Source organism: Pseudoliparis swirei, chromosome 11 (assembly GCF_029220125.1).
Source record: "Pseudoliparis swirei isolate HS2019 ecotype Mariana Trench chromosome 11, NWPU_hadal_v1, whole genome shotgun sequence".
Classification (NCBI taxonomy): Eukaryota; Metazoa; Chordata; class Actinopteri; order Perciformes; family Liparidae; genus Pseudoliparis; species Pseudoliparis swirei.
Window position 1 is genome coordinate 7,595,449 of NC_079398.1, and position 25,335 is coordinate 7,620,783.

The 25,335-nt window shown below is 45.6% G+C and overlaps 1 protein-coding gene across 2 annotated transcripts in view; it reads left to right on the plus strand.

Moving 5' to 3' along the window:
- The window catches only part of trappc12 (trafficking protein particle complex subunit 12), a 42,504-nt gene extending 17,799 nt beyond the window's left edge, over positions 1 to 24,705 (plus strand). For both annotated transcript variants that reach the window (XM_056426392.1, XM_056426393.1), the window contains exons 4-12: positions 10,639 to 10,752; positions 12,786 to 12,924; positions 17,356 to 17,468; positions 17,770 to 17,842; positions 18,958 to 19,031; positions 20,132 to 20,230; positions 21,463 to 21,566; positions 21,979 to 22,066; positions 23,498 to 24,705. In XM_056426392.1, the coding sequence (XP_056282367.1) occupies positions 10,639 to 10,752; positions 12,786 to 12,924; positions 17,356 to 17,468; positions 17,770 to 17,842; positions 18,958 to 19,031; positions 20,132 to 20,230; positions 21,463 to 21,566; positions 21,979 to 22,066; positions 23,498 to 23,740 (1,047 nt within the window). In that variant the 3' untranslated portion in view covers positions 23,741 to 24,705. The remainder of the gene's footprint in view (positions 1 to 10,638; positions 10,753 to 12,785; positions 12,925 to 17,355; positions 17,469 to 17,769; positions 17,843 to 18,957; positions 19,032 to 20,131; positions 20,231 to 21,462; positions 21,567 to 21,978; positions 22,067 to 23,497) is intronic.
- The last annotated feature ends 630 nt before the right edge of the window (positions 24,706 to 25,335 follow it).

Below are 25,335 nucleotides of genomic sequence, written 5' to 3' on the forward strand. Positions count from 1 at the left end.
AATGGTGGGGGAAACACTGGGATGTGTCACATGCTAAAGCCTTTAAAAGGTGAATTTACTTCTTTTTTTTTAATCGAGAAAATGCCCCCAGCCTCCAGAGGGTTAACGTGACACATTTGAATGTCAGTCAGTTTACCAAGGCCACTGGTTCTGCTGTTGTTCAGTGTTATAGATGACAGGACCAATGGGGTCTCTAATACACCTTTTCTTACTAATCTGGATGTTTCACTGAAGAAACAATTCATCATCCACGATATTAAATACCTTGCTGGCACTTTATAGGTAGAAGCCTCTTTGAAAACACAGCTCTGTTAAAAAATAATACAATTAAACAAGTGTCTAAAATACAAGCTGTCTGAAGGGATTACTCGTTCATTTAGAAGATTTAGTCTTTAGAAGAAAAAAAAACTTTTAATCGCAATTAATGAATTTCAAAATGTGCGATTAATTAGTTAATTTTTTTAAATCGATTGACAGCCCTAATATATATATATATATATATATATTTTAGGGATGCACCGATCTGTTCGGCGCCGATCCATATCGGCCGATATTCCCATTATCGGTTTTGATCGGCGTTCTCAAAACGGCCGATCAAATGACGTAACATCTGCGAGAACAACTATCAGAGACGTTTCAATCGCGGCGCAACGGAGACAATGCGCCCGGCGAGGGCCGCAGAGGTCAGAGGTCCACGAGGGGATCCTCACGCACCGAGCGGCGTCTCTGTCCCCCGAGTTGAATCTCTGGGTCAACTCAGCCGACTCTTACATGTCTGAGCCCCTATAGACTGATGCTCACGGTAAACACATTCGATCAGGAGCGCTCGAGGGTTTTGATAAAGTTAGCGGAAGGATTTACGTGACACAACATCCGGTTTTGCAAAGTTAGCGGAAAGAACCACGTGAAAAAACATCCGTTTTTCAAAATAAGATGACGACAAATCATACACTAATATATAAAAGTAAACAATGAACTGATTTTGTATCTTTATAGATCCTTTCTGAGATTCAGCTTAAATTATGCTAACATTAAAACATTTTTACGGTACCAAGGAAGAGTTTATAAGAATAAGTCAGACTTTTGTATGTTAAAAAAAGTCCTGTATATAGATTTCCCCAAGAGTTCCAGGAAATGAATAATGCAGATGTGTTCCATACATATCTGAAATCCCCATCACTGGCAATCAATCAATTTTAATGTATCAATTAGGACATTTTTCAAAGTAAAAGTCCTAAATGTTTAAAGAAATCTGTAATTTATTTCATGTTTGAGTTGCTTTATATATGTATTTCCTCATAGTCCTAGGCAATAATGCTACACAATAAATAGAATGCTTCAATCGACACCGTGATCGGTGATCGGTATTATCGGATCGGCAGATACTGATTTCAGTGATCGGTGATCGGCACCAAAAAACCTGATCGGTGCATCTCTAATATATTTGCATACAGTACACATCATATAATAATCTGTATAATGTGATGTATAAATACCATCTAATGTAAATATACAATAGAAATATAATAAATACATTATTATAAAATATAAATATTGTATAATATAAATCACATATATATATATACATATATAGTCCACCAGTATATTATAAAAGGAGACGCAGGTTCACCTGAGGGAAGCTCGGTCCACCACTTTGGTCCCAGGCCGAACTGGACGGCTGATTGATGGATCGGCAGGACATTTAATACGGAGGTCTATGGTGCCCAGAGGATGCATCCTAATATCTTTGGTGATCCCCTTTTGCTTCTTTCAACACTAGCTCTTCAACGTTTTCTCCTAGATGGACTTGCACTAACTGTCTCGTGGTGGTTTGCCCGCCTGCAACCATTCAAGCTCTGCTTGCTGCCTGGTCTTTTTGCAGGAGGCCCCGGTTCACACAAACCACGCCCAGCGGCTCCTGCAGCTCTTCATCCAGCCGGCTGGCGGTTTCTTTTTCTTCCCATTCTTCCCTGCACTATTTTAAACAGACCTGCTGGCACTAATATGCTTATAAATATGGTAAATGGACTTGCAGTCGTGCAGCGCCTCTCTCGTCTTCTGACTGCTCAAAGCGCTTTAACGCTACGTCTGTAACGCGGCGAACGCCGTGCTCGCTTTGCAAACACGACCGTTTTTCACAATACTGAACCTCCGTCTCCTGATAATGCATGGGCCTTGTGTAAAGGTAATAAAGTGGGCCATGAATATGAGATATGAGTTTACAGATAATCACAATTTCTCCTCGGCATCGTGGTGGTTTGTTTTGTGCCATTTTGCAGTTAACTTTCACCGAGTCAAATGACTAGTACGCGCAACGTACTCGGCAAATAAACGATGCTGATTCTGACCGGCGGGTCGATCTAAAACGGCGTGTGCGCGCGCAGAGCTTACACACCATCTGATCGGCGCGGCGGCGTGTGGATGAAGTGGGCTGCGCCGGGTCTGTGGGGGAAAGAAGTTGACCCGGTGAAACTGAGAAGATATTCGCATTCGAATATGTATTTGAGCCAGCCGGCGACAGGACTTGTAAACGTTGGATTAGCATGTTGGGGACACGGTGCAGTCTGACATCAGAGGGTCAGAGCTCAGCTTCAACTGTTTGAGGAGTCAGCGCAGCAGAGACGTCCTTAATGAAGACCGACCCCGTGACCTTCTGGTCTCTTGGGAGATCGCCATCTCAGAACAAGAATCCTGCCCGCCGTGTCCTCCAAATGCAGCTCTGCGTTCCATAGGGCCCGCGATGTTTGCTTTGGGTTGGTTACAGGAGATAACCAACAGGTTATTACAGGAGTGTGCATTTTCTACCTGTGAGGCGAGACTACTGACTACTTGGATCCTGCTAAGTATCTTCTTTAAACTAGTTTTATCTGCTAAAGTTACTGTTGTATTTGTTGTCTAAAGCTGCTAGATTGTTAGTCTGTCCTGTTTTAAGGAGTTGTTTTGGTAGAGAGGTGTGTCCTGTGTTCCGACACCTGAATCTTCACTGATTGGACGAGCGATCGTCACCTGGTTTCTATTGAGTGACATTTGAATACCAAAAGCCAAGGGGCGGTGACAACGCGGCTGGAGGTAATTGGCACTAACTTGGGCTCATAACCGGTGGGGTTTTTCGCGTCAGCTGTAGCCAGCGTGACTCATCGGACGAAGACTCGGAGGACAAAGACATAGGAGTCTTCCGTTGGAGTCTTCGGGTGGCTGAGTATTTCATTTTTTTTAAATATGTGTGTCTTTTCCATACCTGTGCGTATCTCTACTGTAGTTACTATAGGACTCGCCATTCATGTACCGGAACCCTCCTCTGTTATCCTTCCTACCGTTCTACTCACACCCAGCACCTGGTCACAGGAGGCCTCTGCAACTGTCAGTCAGCCAACCGCAAGGCCGACTTCATCTCTGGCTTTGCTGTGGAGCAGTCGCTTGACTTCCTGGCTCTCACTGAGACCTGGATCACAGCAGACAACACGCTACCCGGCTGCTCTCTCCTCTGCCTTCTCCTTTAGCCACACACCCAGACCCTCTGGTCGGGTGGAGGTACAGGTTTACTCATCTCACCCACATGGTGTTTCTGTCCCTACCCGCTTCCACTCTTTATCCCACTGACTTTTGAGTTTCATGCGGTGACCGTTACTCATCCGTTCAACTTCACATTGTTGTTCTCACCGTCCCCTGGTTCTTTGGGAGATTTCTTGACGAGCTAGACGCCCTCCTATCGAACTTCATGGAACACGGCCCCCCGCTCATCCTTCTGGGTGACTTTAACATCCAGACAGAGAAGTCATGTGATCTCTTACTCTTACTGTCTTCCTTTAACCTCTCACCAGTCCCTCCTCCTACTCACAAAGCCGGCAACCACCTTGACTACATTTTCACAAGAAACTGCTCTACCTCTAACCTCACTGTGACTCCTCTCCATGTCTCTGACCACTTCTTCATCTCTTACTCTCTCGCCTCTGGTACTGACAACCCACCCATATCTACAGACTCTGCACCTGTACGCCGCAACATTCGCACCTCTGCCCCTCCTCTCTGGCCTCCTCTGTCCTATCTGCTCTCCCTCAACTGACTGCTTCTCACTCATGCATCCTAACTCTGCCGCAGACACTCTCCTCTCTTCCCTGTCTTCATCTCTTGATTCTCTTTGTCCTTTAAGACACGATCGGTTCGGAAATCCTCTCCGGCTCACAGGTTGTCGGACTCGTGCGCGCCGAGAGAGCCACCCTATGAAGCGGAAAGAAAATGGCCAAATCGAATCAAGCGGAAGACTTGCTCTTCTATCAATCTCCTCTCCTCCTTCTCTTCCTCTATCTCTGCAGCCAAAAGCTCGTTCTACCTGACCAAAATTCAGTCTTCCTTCTAACTCCAAAAACTCTTCTATCTTTTTCCAACCTCCTTGATCCCCCTGTCCCCTCCTCCTTCCACCCTTTTGTCGAGCCACTTTGTCGACTACTTTACAAACAAGATAGACTTACACGCCTCCTCCTTTACAAATCCATCTTCTATCACCTCACCAACACTAACTTCATCCCCTCTCTTCCTCTTTCACCCCTTGTCTCCCAATCAAGTTCTTAGTCAGGACCTCCGGCCTGACCGACCACCTGCGCCTTGATGTGTTCCTTACATATCTGAAATCCCCATCACTGGCAATCAATCAATTTTAATGTATCAATTAGGACATTTTTTCAAAGTAAAGTCCTAAATGTTTAAAGAAATCTGTAATTTTCTTTCATGTTTGAGTTGCTTTATATATGTATTTCCTCATAGTCCTAGGCAATAATGCTACACAATAAATAGAATGCTTCAATCGACACCGTGATCGGTGATCGGTATTATCGGATCGGCAGATACTGATTTCAGTGATCGGTGATCGGCACCAAAAACCTGATCGGTGCATCTCTAATATATTTGCATACAGTACACATCATATAATAATCTGTATAATGTGATGTATAAATACCATCTAATGTAAATATACAATAGAAATATAATAAATACATTATTATAAAATATAAATATTGTATAATATAAATCACATATATATATATACATATATAGTCCACCAGTATATTATAAAAGGAGGCATGAGTTCACCTGAGGGAAGCTCGGTCCACCACTTTGGTCCCAGGCCGAACTGGACGGCTGATTGATGGATCGGCAGGACATTTAATACGGAGGTCTATGGTGCCCAGAGGATGCATCCTAATATCTTTGGTGATCCCTTTGCTTCTTTCAACACTAGCTCTTCAGCATTTTCTCCTAGATGGACTTGCTAACTGTCTCGTGGTGGTTTGCCCGCCTGCAACCATTCAAGCTCTGCTTGCTGCCTGGTCTTTTTGCAGGAGGCCCCGGTTCACACAAACCACGCCCAGCGGCTCCTGCAGCTCTTCATCCAGCCGGCTGGCGGTTTCTTTTTCTTCCCATTCTTCCCTGCACTATTTTAAACAGACCTGCTGGCACTAATATGCTTATAAATATGGTAAATGGACTTGCAGTCGTGCAGCGCCTCTCTCGTCTTCTGACTGCTCAAAGCGCTTGAACGCTACGTCTGTAGCAGCGAACGCCGTGCTAAACTGCAAACACAACCGTTTTTCACAATACTGAACCTCCGTCTCCCGATAATGCATGGGCCTTGTGTAAAGGTAATAAAGTGGGCCATGAATATGAGATATGAGTTTACAGATAATCACAATTTCTCCTCGGCATCGTGGTGGTTTGTTTTGTGCCATTTTGCAGTTAACTTTCACCGAGTCAAATGACTAGTACGCGCAACGTACTCGGCAAATAAACGATGCTGATTCTGACCGGCGGGTCGATCTTAAACGGCGTGTGCGCGAAACTTACACACCATCTGATCGGCGGCGGCGGTAATGGATGAAGTGGGCTGCGCCGGGTCTGTGGGTGAAAGAAGTTGACCCGGTGAAACTGAGAAGATATTCGCATTCGAATATGTATTTGAGCCAGCCGGCGACAGGACTTGTAAACGTTGGATTAGCATGTTGAGGACACGGTGCAGTCTGACATCAGAGGGTCAGAGCTCAGCTTCAACTGTTTGAGGAGTCAGCGCAGCAGAGACGTCCTGAATGAAGACCGACCCCGTGACCTTCTGGTCTCTCGGGAGATCGCCATCTCAGAACAAGAATCCTGCCCGCCGTGTCCTCCAATCGCAGCTCTGCGTTCCATAGGGCCCGCGATGTTTGCTTTGGGTTGGTTACAGGAGATAACATCAGCCCGTAGAGCTCGATGCTGCATCGTTACATAAGCATGAGCTGAAGTTCACTTTTATAGCCATGTGGGGTTTTCTTTTTTCTTACCGTTGGCTCCTCGCCTCTCTGCAGCTCTCCTCTCCTCAGCTCTCCTCTCCTAGTCCTCACCTCTCCTCTCCTCTCCTCAGCTCTCCTCTCCTAGTCCTCTCCTCTCCTCTCCTCAGCTCTCCTCTCCTCAGCTCTCCTCTGCTCTCCTCTCCTCTCCTCACCTCTCCTCTCCTCACCTCTGCTCTCCTCTCATCACCTCTCCTCACCTCTCCTCTGCTCTCCTCTCCTCACCTCTCCTCTGCTCTCCTCTCCTCACCTCTCCTCTGCTCTCCTCTCCTCAGCTCTCTTCACCTCTCCTCTCCTCTCCTCTCCTCACCTCTCCTCTGCTCTCCTCTCCTCTCCTCAGCTCTCTTCACCTCTCCTCTGCTCTCCTCTCCTCAGCTCTCTTCACCTCTGCTCTCCTCACCTCTCCTCTCCTCACCTCTCCTCTCCTCAGCTCTCTTCACCTCTCCTCTGCTCTACTCTCCTCACCTCTCCTCTGCTCTCCTCACCTCTCTTCACCTCCCCTCTCCTCCCCTCTCCTCTCCTCAGCTCTCCTCACCTCTCCTGATTGATTGATTGATTGATTGATATATTTATTTGTCGTTTGCCAGAGTACAGGTACAAAAGCATCGAAATTACAAGAAAGGGTGGATGAAAGATTACAGCATAACATGAGGGAAGAAGGCGAGAAAAAAACAACGCCCGACTATGCCCGGGGGTACAGTGTGGAGCAGGAAAAACACCTTAGCACATAAGCACATACATTTTAGACATGACTTGCTTGAGTAGGAAGGGGAGGGTAATCCAACAACTGGGTGATCTAAGCCCATCCATTGGGGCAGAAGGTAACCAACCGACAAGCAGCCAGCGGTCCGGCGCCAACACAGCAGCGCCAGCCACAGCCCGTCCGGTCCCACTGGGGGTAAAAAGCAGGCGGCGTGGGATGGGAGGGGTAGTGAATGCAATCAGTATTGAAAGTTCGTGTGCGTGTTCTGGTATCGTCCTCCCAGGCCACAACAGACAGAGTTCTCAGTCCATAGATGGTGTTGCCATGGAGATAGCCTTGAAAGGTCCTGGGAGAAAACAACCACAGGTGTCTGTGGATAGGAAGGAATGAGAGGTTCTCACTCAGCGATCTTCAGGGGAGTTGTTGTTCCAGTAACGGCCTTGGCCAAGGCACCGTTCTGGTTGAGGGAGCCTCTCCTCTGCTCTCCCCTGCTTTCCACTTGGCTACCCAACGCTCCTTTGTACTTCTAACTATTTTGGCCCAGAGTTTCAGCAATGTGTGTGTGTGTGTGTGTGTGTGTGTGTGTGTGTGTGTGTGTGTGTGTGTGTGTGTGTGTGTGTGTGTGTGTGTGTGTGTGTGTGTGTGTGTGTGTGTGTGTGTGTGTGTGTGTGTGTGTGTGTGTGTGTGTGTGTGTGTGTGTGTGTGTGTGTGTGTGTGTGTGTGTGTGTGTGTGTGTGTGTGTGTGTGTGTGTGTGTATTCCTCCCGACTCACGTTGCATCCCAATCTGACGGGAACACACGCTTGCACACCTGTCTTCTCTTGCCCTTTGGCTGGGCAGCAATGTACTGTAGCATACTGTAGGTGTGTGTGTGAGTGACTGCAGCTGCTTTTGGCCATCGAGGCTGCCTCCTCGTTTTCAGCTTCATTTCCCTCCTAATGAAGATTCAGAGGCAGCGCAGATACTGGCTGAGGAGAGGGAGGGAGCGGGGAGGGAGAGGATGAGCAATGAGCGATAGGGGAGGGAGCACCGACAGCAGGGAAGAGAAGGGAGGCAGCAATGAGAGTCAGGAGGAAGGGGAGGAGATGGAGGGAAAGAGAAGAGGAAGCGTGAAGATGGATGGAGAGGGAAGTATGGGAGAATCCTGAGAAGGGGAGGGAGGCAGCAAATGCAGGCAGGAGAAGAAAGGAGGACGAAGAAGGGAAGGAAAGAAGATGAATGGGGAAGGAGAGAGAGAGGGAAGAGGCTGGAGAGCTCTATGATAAAGATGAGAGAGCGCGGCCCTCTCTGGTCCTCTCTCTCCTCATTAGCTCCCCGGCTGTGATGAATGGCACAGCACTTAGGACCCAATCGGCGAGCCGACCTTGTCATGTGTGTTGATGGGGTGGAGTAACTCTGCCCCCCCGCCCACACACACACACACACACCAACACCTCTGTACCCCTCTTACCACCTCCTGTGGAAGCAGATGCTAATATCGAGGTGTGTGTGTTTGTGTGTGCACACTCACTCTCTTTGTGTGTGTGCGCTCACGCTCTTTGTATGTGTGCCCTGTGCAGTCACGCTCTTTGTGTGTGTGTGTGTGTGTGTGTGTGCACGAACACTCTGTGTGTGTGTGTGTGCGCGCGCTCACGCTCTTTTTGTGTGTGTGTGTGCACTCATGCACTTTGTGTGTGTGTGTGTGTGTGCCCTGTGCACTCACGCTGTGTGTGTGTGCATGTGTAAGCGCTCAAGCTCTTTGATTGTGTGTGTGTGTGTGTGTGGCTCTGTTTTGTCCTGCAGCTCCTCTCAGTGGTGGAAGCCCACTCAGTTGTGCGCTCACACCTGCCTCTCGTTTCATGCGCCTGACTTTTGTTTTGGTGGCATCAGATGTCACGTTATCAGTTTGGAGCTGACGGCGTCATAAATGATGATTAATAGGACGACGGGACATCCCTTCGTTTTGCACCTCAGCTGTTCTAAATGTAAATCCAAGGCCTTCAGGAGGTTGCTTGCCTTTTTATTTTTTATCTTTTACGTTGCCTTTTAGAAGTGCTGCTTTTATATAATAATGCATAATATATATGACTGAAAAAAATGTTGTTTGAAATTTGACATAAAAAAAGATAAAATTAGAAAGTATTAATAAAAATAATGATACTGTACATTTCAAGAGAAGCTCATTACAATGTGCTTCTTATTTTATAGATCTGGCCGTTAATCCTATCTGTAAAATACGAGAGTATTGTAATAATTCATCAAAGAATGATGGGATAGAGACAAAGCTGAAACAAGTAGTCGATTGATGTATAATCAATGAACTCATTCATCAAACTAACATAGTTTAGTTACAGATTCTAAACTGTGAGAATCTTTATTTCATACTGTTTCATCAAAGACAAATGTATTTGGGGTTGGACAAAATAATAACTAAAACAGGCTTTACCTTTTTTTCTGACATTCTATAGATTAAACATTTATCAATTCCAATTATTGGATAGATTATAATGAAAATAGTTGCAGCTCAACAGGAGAAGTCAACAGGTTGGAAAGAAACCTCGAGGTCAGTCAAATACAACGGCCGTGTGTCGCGTGTCCCGGAGACAAAGGTCGCTACATCAGAGCGAATGGAAGCGGCGTTTCCATCCTCCATTCAGAGAGCTTTTCTGATAAGGACAAGAAGCTCTTCAAGCGTTTGTCAAATATCATCCTCGCTATGGAAGACCGGTTATATCAGATTTCTCCATTTCTAATCCGTATCAGAATTACAGGGGAAAACGTAAACACGGCCACTTAGGGTGTCTCACAACTATGATTTTTTTATATTTTAGAATGTGGGACTGTAAGCAGAGAGTCGTGCGCCATGGTCACTACGTTTTATGCTCCATGGTGGGAATATTTGAGCGGCACGACATGGAGTTCAGATTTCACCCAAGTGAAAAACCATGGTGGATAGTACATTTGATGACCACAATATTTAACCAAAGTAAGCGATGTCCTTTGCATACCTTGACTTCACACTTGGTGGCTGTTCTGCTGGGGACTCCATCGAGTGAACTGTGGCATTTGAAACAATAATATGACATTTTTAATGAGTTATTGAAGATTGTTTTGTGTGGGGGCGGAGCTTCGTGGGCTCTGTGGACTTCACAGCCCTCCACAGCGAAGCTTAACATTGACCGCTGTCCACTGTTGCTCCTGGATGAACTTTGCGTTACCAACAAACTCCTCTTCGCCCCCCGGCAGCATGCGTCAGCCACCGGCCCACATTACATAAGCACGCTTCAACGACTGGGTACGCCCCCAGACGACGCTGTGAGCGGCAGCAGACCCGGGCACGCTGCCAACAGGGCGCTGCGCTAGTTATCATAACTGGCAGATAATAAGCAAGACGCCAAGTCGTAATAAACAGGAATTATCCTTGAAGTTTGCCGAAGTGCTCGTCCTTGTGCGAGGACACTGGAGACGGGCGTCTTGGAGGAAACGTGTCAAATGTGTGTGGTTCAATAGATGCATCTAAACACTTGCTCCTTGAGCGACGCCCTGCTCGTGATGTGTCCACCTGACGGTGGTTTGTGACGACGGTTTTCTTCTTCTATGGTTCCCATCAGTGTGCCGTGTCTCTCTCCTCTCGCCCCTGCAGAGCAGTAAAAACTGGCGTGCCGCGGTGGATCTGACGGGTCGGCTGCTGACGGCTCACGGTCAGGGATATGGGAAGGCCGGCCAGCCGACCACCCACACCACCGACTCACTGCAGGTAGGACGCCCGCCGCCGCCGTCTCTCTGCTTGTCGGTGGGTGTCGGGGAGCGAGCCAAGGCATGTCTTGTTCTACAGATTAATGTACTAATTCCCAAAAAGCACTTGAAAATGAAATAGATTTTGCACTTAGTTGAAAATAAACCCAACCGTGTGCTTGCGCTTGAACAACGTTGTGATGAAATGTCCCAACTGACTTTGTATAACCATTTCACGGATTATTTAATACCTTATTTGTTTTTCGAGAGTCGATTGAATGTTTCTATTATTCATTTCTTTTGTTTCAAAACTTAGGATAGGAGGACACATTTTATTTTATTTTTTTAAATAATTTCTTTCTTTTTTAACGTACATCTGCACAGTGCGTCAGAGCCAACCACTCACCCAGAGAGCACGCTCGCACATATGTGCTGTTAGTTGTGTTGTACTTTCCTCTCGTATGTGTTGTCGGTGCTGCTGCTGCCGGGTTAGTGGAGCTCTCCCCAGAAGATGGATGGCTGCGTAAGCTCATTAAGAAGGCCACCCCTGTGGAAGGCTCTGTGCACGAGGCTTTAAGTTAATCGACCATGTTGTTGCCTGGCGCTGCATATTGCTGTTGGTTTTAGGTTCTTCAACAGCCAGGCACAATTTATTTTTATCCATGTTTTAAGATGTGTTTTAGCATTGAGTTGTGTTTTCTTTATTTTTTCACAATGTGATATCCATCATTAAAAAATGATGACGGTTGAGCATCTCTGTTAACCTGTTACCGCCCACTGTTCCCCCCACAGGACACGAGCACTGGGCTATAGAGCGTGTCATGAATATGTATATATGTATGTAACATGTATGTAAAGACCGATGAGACTCTCCGCATTGGCAGAGCATCGCTAGACATATTGTTTCCCCTTTCCATAAAATCAGTCTGGCGATTCGATAAAGTCATGAATCCTTCATATTACATGTCCAAGGGTCTACCGGTCAATGTGTTCATGTATGTCTCTCCTCTGAACGCACATGTAAGATTCTGTATAACAAAACAAAAAAAGGATTTCAGGATTGGTTCTGGTTTCTGTTGGTAGTCCGAGTCGTAGTATTGGCCAAGCAGGCTTCGGTAAACAGTTTGGTCCAAAGCTCACGGTGGACCAGCCGGAGCCCGCCAGGTGTGTAGAAGAGCCAAATATAGACACATATATGTGTTTACGGTCTCGAATGGATTGATGTATTTGACAGGTTTACATTTCATTCAAATGTGAAATATTCAGCTCAGTACATATTCACTAATAATCAAATGAAGTGTTTCCTTAACATTGTTTATCTTAGAAAATGAACACAGGACATGATATCATCAGATTTAACCTTTAAAACATCCAGACACCAATTAATTTGCTCAGGATCCCTTATGCTATTTTTAATATTGTATGAACTACAGATAATGAAGCCCAGTGATGTACTGATGGACTCCGTTATACATCAAAATGAATGAAATTCAAGACATGGTATTTTAATTATTGAACATGGTACTGCGTCCTTGGTTTCTGACCAAATTAGGTGGGAAATATTTCCCAGATGTGACTAAATGAGGACGTTGTAGTCAAAATGCCTCATTTCCACTGGGCGGAGCAGCTAAACTCGGCTCTGCTCGTTTTGGATACCGGGTACGTTTCTGGGACTTTGTTCTCAACTGCCGATAGCAGACGAACGTCTTCCCACCAGATCCTCTTGTCGGCAACCAAAGAGAGAAATGCTATTTCAATAACTTTGTGCAGAACAGATGACTCTAACTAATTAGAGTGTAAGTGTTTTAGAACCTCTGCCGTGGAGATACCAAACAAAAGTACCAGTTAAGATCAAAGAAGAGAGGTTCCAAACCATCCAGCCGTATACCGTGCAGGAGAAATGCGGCCGTGGACACAGTCTCACTGCTAGCTGACGGTTGAGATCAAAGAATTGTCATAATGTCTCTCTTTCATGTACTTTTACGCCTCGTCTGTCACCTGAACTAACAGAGGTGTGTGTGTGTGTGTGTGTGTGTGTGTGTGTGTGTCTGTCAGCTCTGGTTTGTGCGGCTGGCCCTCCTCACCAAGCTGAACCTCTTCCAAAACGCTGAGCTGGAGTGTGAGCCCTTTGGCAACCTGGACCATCCAGACCTCTACTATGAGTACTACCCCAGTGTTTACCCTGGGAGGAGAGGTATGTACACACACACAAACACACTGTCCGTTGGGGTCATTGTTATCTATTGATCACATCTATCTAGAAACTGAACCGTTGTAAAACCATGCATCGTTTCGTATCTCTTTTGCCCAAAAGCTGCCCAATGAATTCTCTCTGCACGCTGCCTGGAGGTTGAATATGATGTATATGTATTCACGATGGAGCTGAAAAGCTGCTCTCAAACTTTTTATCTCTGAATGCTTTATTAGCTCTTTACCCCAAAAAAGAAGGAGAAAAAAAAGGATTTAGCATTTTACCAACCTTTTTTGGGGGGGGGGGGGGGTACACAAACACACCACCACCGTCCTCTTAAATATGCAAAGGAAAGTTAGTGCCAGGAGCTTGATTTGATACTCGACTGTATCGTCGTGAAGCTCCAACAACTCTCCTCGTCTCCAGCAGTTCTTTGGTTTTGTTTCTCCTCTCTTCTAAACCGCATGAATTGCTCTCTAATGTATTCCCATTACTTCGGATCTGCTTCCTCGGGCTACCGCAGTGAAGGCGGTAGCGCAGACACACACACACACACACACACACACACACACACACACACACACACAGTCATAGAAGAAAAAGGAAAACGCAGCACACTTGAAGCTACGCGCCGATTGACTTTTCCGTAAGCGCTCGGTGACCCGTTAGGTGCTCGCAGACAAACTGGCACGAGTTGCGGAGCCTCACGCATCACCGGTCCAACGTTTCTCCGGCCCAGACGCCGCCATCGACTATCTATTACCCCCCCCCCCCCCCGATCAAACTCTCCGGGCGCCTTTAAGACACGGCTGCCCAAATTATCATTTTCTTTCCGTAACAGACTCGGCGACTCGAGAAGGATTCGATGTCCAATCAGTTATTTATTTGATTGAAAAGTTTAGTTTAATTTTGTGTCCATACATTAGAAGGTTGTGGCGGCTGGCACATAGAGGACCACAGGGCCTGTCCCCACCCACCTGGAGCCCAAAAAAAGTACAACAAATTATTATAATATTAATTAGATTTATACATTTTACAAATTGTCAATATTTGTGTTTTGGAGATATGGAATATACCCATTTATTATTTGTAAAATAAGATTTCTGTGCAAAATACATGCTTTTCCTGCACTTCTTCTCCGCCTCTCTCTGTCTGTCTGGTTGTGTCAGCTGAGATGGAGCCGGAGTGTTTTGGCCCAGAAGAGGCGGGTCTAAGAAGCAGTTTAGCCTCTTACTGATTACAGATATAAACTAGAACGGGCACTCGGTAGAGCGCATACCTTCGCATATCACAAGATTGGGCATTGAATTATGAACATTTTGGCATTAGTTGCATGCCAATTGGACAAAAATGTATCGTGCTATGGTAAAAAAATGATTTTGACCTTTCCATGACCTTGACCTTTGACCCGATTGATCCCAAAATCTAATCAAATGGTCCCCGGATAATAACCAATCATCCCACCAAATTCCATGTGATTCAAGAAGATTTGACCTGTTCATGACCTTTGACCTTGACCTTTGACCCGATCAATCCCAAAATCTAATCAACTGGTCCCCGGATAATAAACAATCATCCCACCAAATTTCATGCGATTCGGTTCAATACTTTTTGAGTTTTGCGAATAACACGCATACAAATAAATAAATAAATACACGGCGATCAAAACATAACCTTCCGGCATTTTCAATGCGAAGGTAATGAGTGATATACAATGTAGCCAATCAGCGTCGGGCCCATTCATTTCACTTTAATTTAAATGACGCCGCGGTTCTCTTCACTGACGTGAAGCGGAACAAGTAGAACCAAGAGGCGTCTCCAGTGAAACTCTCACGCCTTGGCACTCGTTATAGCGAGAAGCTGGAACAACGCCGACAACCCGGTGGTCAGAGTGGGCGGAATATCCACCGGCGTTTCTGACCGCGACCTGGGTGGTAGAGGTAGTGATTGTACCTGGAGGCGAGTGCTGCTTTACCAACTGGGCATGTTGGAGACCACAGGAGAGGCTTCATCAGGCGCAATGTGCTTACATTTAGTTTATATTCTAATCGGGTGCTGGATAGTTATGTGAATAGTAATGCATCATTTGTTTTTAATTGTAATGTTTTCTTGAAACTAAGCAGTCAAAGTTCTCTGTCAGGTCATTGTAGTCCTATAATGTTTTCATCTGAAGTAGAAGTACACAGCAAGAAGTGTTTCTGGGGCCTTTTTGTAAGTGATTTCAAGTTAGAATAAAAGTATAATTCAATATGTTTTACATGTTACAATCATCTGCAGCTGTTTGGGGCCCTTATAGTTGCGGGCGGGCAGGTCAAGGTCCAGGTTGCCTACCCTGCTAAATGGTCATGTTGGCCTAGTTTTTTGGATGGGTGGACTGCTTGTTCGGGCTTAGCGGCGCTTGGCGCTCTGGACTGGCTGAAATATTTCTCCGTGCCAAAGCGAAGCAGGTGATCCAAGATCGATTGCGAGATGCGTCACAAGCAGATCCGAGTTTCTATTGGTCGAAAGCCGATGTGGGAGGGACATTAGCGTAAACGGTCCCCCTTTTTGTAGATGTGGACTCCTTTAGTGATACGGCACAGTATCCGCCGCTGTTTTCCAGTGTGTGTCTCAGAAATTAATCAGAAATACTACCCAGCCGGGTCCGATGGACCCTCTGAGACGTGAAGTCACAAGGACTCCGGGGAGGAAGCAGAGTTAGTGATATGTGATGGAGAGATCTAAATTCATCCATAAGGAGAGAGAGAAGAGGACATAGGTGCTCAGTGTATCCTAAACATCCCCCAGCAGCTATAAGCCTAAAGCAGCATATCAAGGGGCTGGACCAGGTGAACCTGATTCAGCCCTAACTATAAGCTCTGTCAAAGAGGAAAGTCTTCAGTCTACTCTACATGAGGTGACTGTGTCTGCCTCCAGGACTGAAGGTGGAAGCTGGTTCCATAAAAGAGGAGCTTGATATCACTGCATGCTTGTCGAGGACGGCTCCACATGTAGAAATCGGAGCGGGCCAGTCGACCTATTCTTCATCCACATCACACACGTCTGCGATGCATCTGCGAGCTGGAGCCCCCCCACCTATAAATCTTCTGCAGAAATGTCCCGACGTCCAGCATTCATTGTGTCCAAGAGGGACGCCTGATCATGTGGCTGGTGGTCATACACCTTCCTCCCCGAAGGGGGCGACGATGATAGTGTCAGGTGGGAGGAGGAGATGATGACGCATGCCTCGTTTCCAGACATTTATTTCTTTCTTTTTTTCATGAGAAATGTGCATAATCGTTAAAGGGGTCACATAGAGCCCATTCGGAGCGTAGAATAGCTCTGCCTCTGCAGGCTGGCCAGGCTCTCACTGCAGGGTGACGCTGAGCTGTGAGGACAGAACACCGTGCCGACGGGCCCTCACTGGCATGATTGACACCCGCCATAAGAAAATTTGCTGACGGGCATCTTTTTACAGTCAATATTATATAATAGAATTTTGAAAGTTATCTTTAATATTCATGGATGTTTTTTTTTTTATAAATACAAAGGCTTTCTGGGTGTTGCAAAAGAAACGAGAAGAAACCATTTGTTTTACTGGTACATTGTTAATATGAGAATAATTTGATGATACTAGATTGATTATTATTAACTCATTTCTTTTAGACACACTGACTCTTCCTCAAAGTCAGAACTGTCATGGCGGCGTTCTGTTGGTCAGTAACACAACTGTAATTGAACTCGTAGAACTCCCCCGATCAAAGCGATCGATTACTGCGAGATGTATCCTGAGTCCGAATTTCTAAGGTAAGAGAGCGAGAGAGAGAGAGAGACAGACCGAATATAGGCTCGAACCAAGAGGGTCCGGGAGACACCGGGCGGATCTGTCCTGAGCTCTGGATCCGGTGGAGATGGACCGCACAAGCCGAGAGAGGCCGCAGATACAAAGGACCTTTTGAGACTGAGCGACAGCCAGAGACGGACCCGCCTGCCGAGCGTCACGTCTGGTGGCGATATCAAAAAGACCCTGATCAAAGCACGGGGACTCACCTGAAATATAGGCGGCTCTTCCTCAAGGGGGTTGGGGGGCTCTCAGACAGTGTGAATGATGTCGAGGCAGAGAGAGACAGAGGGATGAGGCAGGGAGATGAGTGATGGAGCTGTGCAGCACACACACACCAGAGAGAGAGAGATGAGAGGGTTTAATAAGCAGCCATACGTAGCTCAATGCCATCTGTAGGTTCCTGCCTCCAGGGCTGTGTGCTGCTGTCTGTGTGGGTGGATGGGTTTATATTCTCATCTCGCGCTCCGTCTCTCTCCGCCTTCCTCTCCCCTGCTATGTCCTCATTCCACCCTGTTTCTTACTCCCCCCTCCACCTCCTTTTCCCTTCACACATTTTTTCCACCTACAATCTCCTGTTCTCTTCTTGTCCTCCCTCCCTCCCTCCTGTCCAGGCTCCGTGGTGCCGTTCTCCATGCGGCTGCTGCATGCCGAGCTTCCCCAGTACCTGGCCAAGCCCCAGGAGGCTCTGGACCGCCTGTACCATCTGAAAACCATCTGCTTGACTGTTAGTCGACACACACACACACACACAGCCTCTGGATGAACATAAAGATATGCATACTCTGTGGTATTCACGTAATAAAAAAGCTACACAGACCTACAGAAAGAAATTGCATCCAAACCTTAATGCTGTGTAAACATACATTTGTGGGTTGGAATTTGTATTGAATTATTGTCTATGATATGTATATTATTGAATATGCAGATTCTAATACAAGACGCATCAAATAAAAAAAGCCTTCGGTGCTGGAAGTGGAGCGACTCTTCTGGCCCCCTCTGAGGTTTGAATCTTCCCCCCTCAACAGATTCTGGAGAACTTGGAGAAAGGTTTGGCTGAGAATGGCAGCATGATCACCCTAACACAGGACAACAGGCAAGGTAAGGACACACACACACACACACACACACACATTTGGCTACAGACCTGGCCTCGGTGCCAGACTACATCTCACTGTGGGAGGAGTGAGGTCATGGGCTCCAGTGGATAGAAAACACTCACAGACCCCGAGTCAGGGGCACACCTGGTGCAGGACTGCAGCATAGCTCGGACACACACACACACACGCACTCTCACACAAAATGCACCGATGCGACGCCCTCAAAGTGTTTCGCGCCTCGCCGCTTCTGCACTCGGGCTGAATATCAAGCGGCCTCCTCGCGGCGAGCCAATCGATGCGGATCGATCCGAACCAATCGGCTCACATCTCACTCTCGTCTGCAGGTAGACACGCCTCCACACAGCGGGATGTGAATTGGCTCGCCCTTTCTCTCTCCGGCTTCCTCCGACATCTTAATGCAGCGCTCTTTGAGTCGTGTGGTCCTTCCAACACTTAACTTTTACACTGGTGTCAGGTTTTTAAAATATGTTTTACTTTAATCTACGAGCCATTTAATCAGCTAATTCAAAGCTATACAACAAAAACAACAAGCCACTTGGTGATATTTAGCTGAATGTACCAAGACTCTAGCTTATAATTGGCAAAGTGTGTGTGTGTGTGTGTTGCTCCCCCTTTCTAAAAGCAGTGTAATAGCTGTGCCCTCTGTCTCTCTCTCTCTCGCTCTACCCACGCAGACAGTCGACAGTCAAGTCAATAACGTGGGGCCTTGCCTTCACACATCAGACTCCCATTGAGTGATTAGCGCTTCTCCCCAACGCACACACACACACACACACACACACACACACACACGTGTGCAGCGATGAATACTAATTGGCCTGCACTCTAACTCTTCCACAGGGTGCACTGTCTGAGGGAAAAAAAGGGATGCGGAGTGTGCCGCAGTGTCTTCCTCACCACCTCGCCTTAAAATAAACTCTGGTGTGTAGGAGGGGGAGGTTTAATGATGGGGATGTAGGTAAAGGGCAATGGATTGAGGAGGGGGGGGGGGAGAAGTGACGTTAAAGAGACAAACAGTCAGGCAGGTGAAAATAGGAAGTCACCCTTTCAAGAAATAAATCCTCTTGTCCGTCTGTTCTTCTCTCCCTGTTTTAGTGTCTCTAAACCTCTGGAGGTCTCGCCTCAGCCGGGTCACGTACTCCATGGCCAACTGTCTGCTGCTGATGAAGGTGTGTGTGTGTGTGTGTGACTCCCCCCCCCCCGTGTTTATCTGTGCGTCTCCCTGGATGTGTGTGGACCTGCGTTTGAGCCGGAGAGATCTCTGAAGTCACGCTGGTGGAGGATTCACATGGAAATCCCCCCAGACTGACCACTAATTGGATTCTTGGTCAGAGGTGGAGAGGGGTTGGGCTGTGGATGTGATCAGACTCAGAGCCACAGTGCCCTCTGCTGGTGACACACAGGATTACAGTATTTCTTTCATTCTGATGCTCAGGCAGAGCTTCTCTCCTTAGTCCTTACACTACATCGTTACATAGACCCACGTTGTTTGCTGCTAGATTAACGCTCTGAATGTCTAATTGACCGTTCATTTTTTATTTTTTATTGTCGACCAATCCCAGTAAAAGATAGAAACCAACAGTGCATTGAGAGAGTCCATCTTCCCCTTCCTGTCTGTGGGAATCCTGGTTCCTACTGAAGTGTAGAAAAAACACAAATGTAGTGTTATTTGTTAAAAAAGCAGATGTTCCTTTAATGAAATGTGCATTCCTTGGGGACTATTTTTAGCTGCGGATGTATCCACATGTGGTGTTGAAGGGCGTATCTGTGGCACCAGGACGGTGCATGTTGGAGTTCTGGTCATCGTTGATATTTGAGAGACATTTTTTGTATACTGTATGAGATTTGAACGTCTGGTTCAACAGTTTTACACTGAAAACTGAGCGGGACTAGAAATAAAAAGCTGCGTCGTAAGAAACATGTGCAATGCACACTGTCTGTAACCCCTCCCTCCCCCCCACACACACACACACACACACACCTCACTGACCTCTCTGTCGTCCCGCTCAGCAGTCCAGTCACCATGTGAGCGATGTGCAGTGAGGAGGTGGGAGGAGGGTCACATCGCCCAGTTAATACACCATATGTTTGATTAATGCCCTCTCTCCTTCTCTCTCTCCCTCTCTCTCTCCACGCCTGAACTCTCCTGCTCTTATTTACCTCACTCGTCCTCCACCTGTCTCTACCTCCTACTGTTCACCTCACCCGCCTCTATCTTCTCTCGTTACTTCATTCTCTCTCTGTCTCTCTCTCTCTCTCTCTCTCACAGGACTATGTTCTGGCTGTGGAGACCTATCACTCCATCATCCAGTATGAACCCCAGCAGAGAGTGCAGCTGCTCAGCGGCATAGGACGCATCTTTTTACAGGTACACACACACACACACACACACACACACACACACAGTGCTGTTAGAAAGTGAACAAAATGATATAATGATTTATTTATTGAGATAAATAAACTGAAGCTCAACAAAAAGACAAATCCTGCAGCACGATAACAGGAAGCAGTCAACGTCCTGACTGTAACCCAATAGAAGTGTTCTGCAGAACCCTGTTACGCACATTTAAAGATATTAATGCTCAGATTTTTTCTAATTAACGGTTCGCATATATAAGAATAAGGTCATTGATTTTGCTCAATAAAAAAACATGTTGCTTTGTCTGTTTTGTTTATATTTCGGATTTAGAAGAAGATCTCATCAAATTTGAGATTACGTTTATGATCATTCAAAGAACTACACACCATGGACAGAGTCTGAGACACGATTCCCTTTGGACCGGTTGAGATGGTTTCTGTTTTGGGTTAATCCAGTATATGAAATACTTGAGATATAAAAATCCAATATTGCCATAAAACAGTGTTGCTCATTGCCTACAAAGGTACGACGAGATATTTTAAAGGGATAGATAAGAGTCCAAAAAGTCTCTGACAGTTAAGAAATCTATATCGTCTGCTGGGATAAATACTGTATACATACAGTAGATATAACATATATATGTGTGTGTCTGTGTATGTATTGTCAACATGTAAGATCAGATTCAATATGGAGAGATTATGAGTATTATATCATAAATAGATTTTTCTGAGAGAAATTAGTGTTTTTCAATATTGCTCCATGTGTGTGTTAATTAGTCCGTTAGCCTAGCTTAGCATGAAGCATCTAGCTTAGCATGAATTTGTACATGAACAGAAACGTAAACGTATATTTCCTGTTATATATATATAGTATATTGTGTCTGTTCATCGGCTCCGCCCCCTCAATGGCACAGGTCTCCTAACAACCTCGCAGTAACAAGGCTGCGTCTAGCTGCCGGTTACATCCCATAACGGCTCGCCCAGTCCCCCCAGTCTCCGAGCTAAGCTAGGCTAACCGTGTGACACGCGACTGATGTTGATATATAAATATAAATTTGAAGAACTGTGATTGGGATCGCAATGTTTCTGTTTGTGTTCTTTAACGATGCAATAACTCTTCCCCTCGGGGGGGTGTTATGAAATCTAATCCTAATACACTTGTGCTGGCCCAGTTTCACAAAACACACACACACACACACATCAGTGGTTAATGTGCCGCTGTTTGCTTTGTTCTCGGGTCAGATTGGAGACGTAAAAACGGCCGAGCGGTACTTCCAGGATGTGGAGACGGCCTGCCAGGAGACCGGGAGCCAGCCGGCTCACACCACATGCGTGCTGATGAACAGGTGTGTGTGTGTGTGTGTGTGTGTGTGTGTGTGTGTGTGTGTGTGTGTGTGTGTGTGTGTGTGTGTGTGTGTGTGTGTGTGTGTGTGTGTGTGTGTGTGTGTGTGTGTGTGTGTGTGTGTGTGTGTGTGTGTGTGTGTGTGTGTGTGTGTGTGATATGAGGTGCTCGGTGGCTTTGCTCTGCAGCGACTAGGTTTGGGGCCTTTCCTCACGCAGCATCAGGAGGTTTATGCGGGCATGTCTCCAGAAATATTCACACTACAAGAATCTCATCGACCTCCCATCCTTGTTTGGCCTCATCCCGTCTTCATCCTGTGTCACGCATATCCTACACAGTGAGATTTAGCACTGGGGTTTTTGTGAATGTATTTTTTGGGCATTTGATAATGCATTTGCAACATGTGTGTTTTCCAGGGCCTTCGTCTCCCTCAGTCAGAACAACTACACCGAGGCGCACGCGTCCTTCACCGAGGTTTTGAAAGTTGACCCGAAGAACCCCGTCGTAAGTGCAACAAACAGGTCTTTGAATGCACCACGTAGAGTCAATGTGAGAAACACGACATATGGTGTGTTTAGTGGATGACCCGTTGGAGGATGAATGGGGGACGGGGGTTGATACACATTTGGGAGAATGCTTTGTTTCTTTAAGACCCAGAAGAGGAGGATGACGCATGACGTATGTCTCTCCCCACACACTGACTGTTATTTATAAGAGGGACTTCACTGTTTTTTGCAAATCTTCCCGTCGTTGTGTGGACTGTCATTGAAAAGCACTTCTATAACATGTATTTGATTTGGGAATTATTGTTAAAGGACATGATTAATGGTCACTTCCGTGTCGCTGATCTTTAAAGTTGATCCTAAATTACGACCCATTTCTGTTAAGTATCTTTCAACATGAAGCTCTGTAAATCCTTCATCGATCATCCTCCTGGCGTTTAACGATGATGAGCGCGATATCGCGGCGGCGACGGATCTGCAGACCCGTGTGATGCATTAGTGGGACGGGCGCTATAAATAGCCACAGCCGTGTTCATCACAGCTGCTCCGGAGAACCTCGGAGATGAGACGCGTGCCATCCGTGAAATTGCGCCTCTTTCCTCTGACGAGGGGTGGGAGGGGCCACAGAGGCCCGAGAGGCGAGCGGGTTGCTAAGGGCGTCTCCAGAAGTAATGAGGCTCGTGCACTTGGCACAATAAATCTTCAATCTTTATTTTCATAAAACAGAACCGGGCAATGTTTCTGTTGTTGTGCTTACTCGTTTTGTTTTTTATTTGACCCCCTGGAGTCGTGACATGCTTAGCTTAGCATAAAGACTGAAAGCAGAGACACAGCTAGCCTCGCCGTCTCCATAGAGACAATAAATCTGCCTCTAAAGCTCCGGACGTAACACGCTGTGTCTCACCAGAGGACTTCAGCGTCTTTGGGCACTCAGAAAAGCGCTATAGAAATCGGAATTATTATTCTTATTATTCTCTTACTTTTTAAGGCATCCTAAAATGTATCCTTGACAGTTGATCCCTCGCCCACCTCTTCTGTGCAATTACAAGGTAAAAGGGTGCATTTATTCCATCCCCAGTATCTCCCCCCTCCCCCTTGTACACAATTTATATGGTCATGGAAACCTGGAAAAGTCATGGAATTTAAAAATGGTTATTTCCATGCCTGGAAATGTCCTTGAACAAAAATAAAATCCCTAAAGTTTTGGAAAAGTCATGTAAATGTTTTATATTCATATGTTCATTTACGCAGTTTGATTAAAAGAATACATATTTATATTAGTATGTATTCTTTTAATTAAACTATTGTCTCATTAATTTGTATCATGTATACACCGAGATTTCACAACATTTTTGATCATGGAAATTTGGTTTAAAGTCCTGTAAATCCATTGGTCAACATGTGTGTGAACCCGCCCCCTCTGCGCTCCTAGGCCAACAACAACGCGGCGGTCTGCCTGCTCTATCTGGGCCGCCTGAAGGAGTCCCTGGGCCAGCTGGAGGGCCTGGTGCAGCAGGACCCGGCGCTCTACCTCCACGAGAGCGTCCTCTTCAACCTGACCACCATGTACGAGCTGGAGTCGTCCCGCAGCACGCAGAAGAAGCAGGCGCTGCTGGAGGCCGTGGCGTGCCACGAGGGGGACAGCTTCAACACGCAGTGCCTCAAACTGGTCTAACAGGGCGAGGACACACACACACACACACACAGTTACACACACACGACCGCAGAATCTGTAAAGGAGCACAAAGCCCACACAAGACTCTATGAAGGAAATGGTCCTACACACACTCATAATAATATCCTCTGTGTGCGTTGAAGTCCATTTTACAGATTAAATAATTTGACATTTTGGGAGATTTGCTTACTTGCAGCGAGTCGGATGAGAAGATCGATACGGCTCTCGTGTGTGTACGGTGAAGATGAAGCTCGGGCGAGTTTGGGATACGGAAAAGGCCACAGAGCTGGAACGTCCATCTGCACGAGTATTTAAAAAAGATGAATGTCTTAGTGGGGAAGCCGGCTCGAGGAGGTTCTTCTCGTCTTCCCGGGCAATGACATGCGCTTCTTGGCCTTTTAACGTCTCGCAGTACAAACAGACCGATGGCTTCATTTGTAGCATCGTTCCTCTCACTCGTTGGAATCGCTGCAATGAGGCAGAGAAATTTATTTTTTCCCTTTTTTTCCCCCAAAACAATTCCAATCCCACCACCAGGGGGAGCCGTCGCATTAAGAAGCCCATTGCACTACAGACTGGCAGTGGGTCTAAGGGAAGTCAGGCTCGTGATGTGAGTCTGAACAGGGCATTACCCTGAGCCGTGAGCTCCAGGACTAACAACCACCTCCAGGAGACGTCTCACCTGACTCCAGCTACCAGCTTTATGAACTCATGGAAAAAAACTTCAGATTGCATCGTATCCTGGTCACTTAACAATAACTGTAACATTTAGGAATCCAAAACTACACGTCAAAGCCGTTTTTCTGTTTTGTCTTTTCTGTTTATGTGATTATATCGAATTATTATCTTGCTAAATCTTTCATTGATTTGTCCTAGTAGATCTTTAATTATCACATATTGTGTTGATCATATTTATGTATATTAAATGTTGTTTTTATCCTAAATAAAACTTATTTTAAAACATCTTTGGTGAATAGATCTTTTTTTTTTAAGCACGACACAGAATCAAATCAGCAGCTTTATGTTTCATACAACACATGTGAATCTGATAACTCCACCACAAATGAGTAGAAACCTCTCAAGACACTAGAACAAGGAACTATAATTATTCATTTTATATGTATATATATATGTATATATAACTATATATATATAGTTTGTATATATAACTATATATATATTCACAATATATAGAAATATACTCCACATATAATATATGAACTAAATATAGTGTATATATAATATATATATATTTTGTGTGTATATAATATATATTATATATACACTAAATATTTATTTATATATAATGTATGTTATGTGTATATATATATACACATGTATATATTAGATATAATGTATATATTATATAAATATTTATATATATTACATTAAGTACATTGTATGTTTATGATAGAAGCTTGTATTATCTGATTGTGTGTTTTGTCTGTAGGATATTGATTCAACTGATAGTGCAAAATATATATGTATGGAACACATCTGCATCAGTCATTTCCTGGAACTCTTGGGGAAATCTATATACAGGACTTCAAATAATCAGAAATGTGCTTTTTTAACATACAAAAGTCTGACCTTTA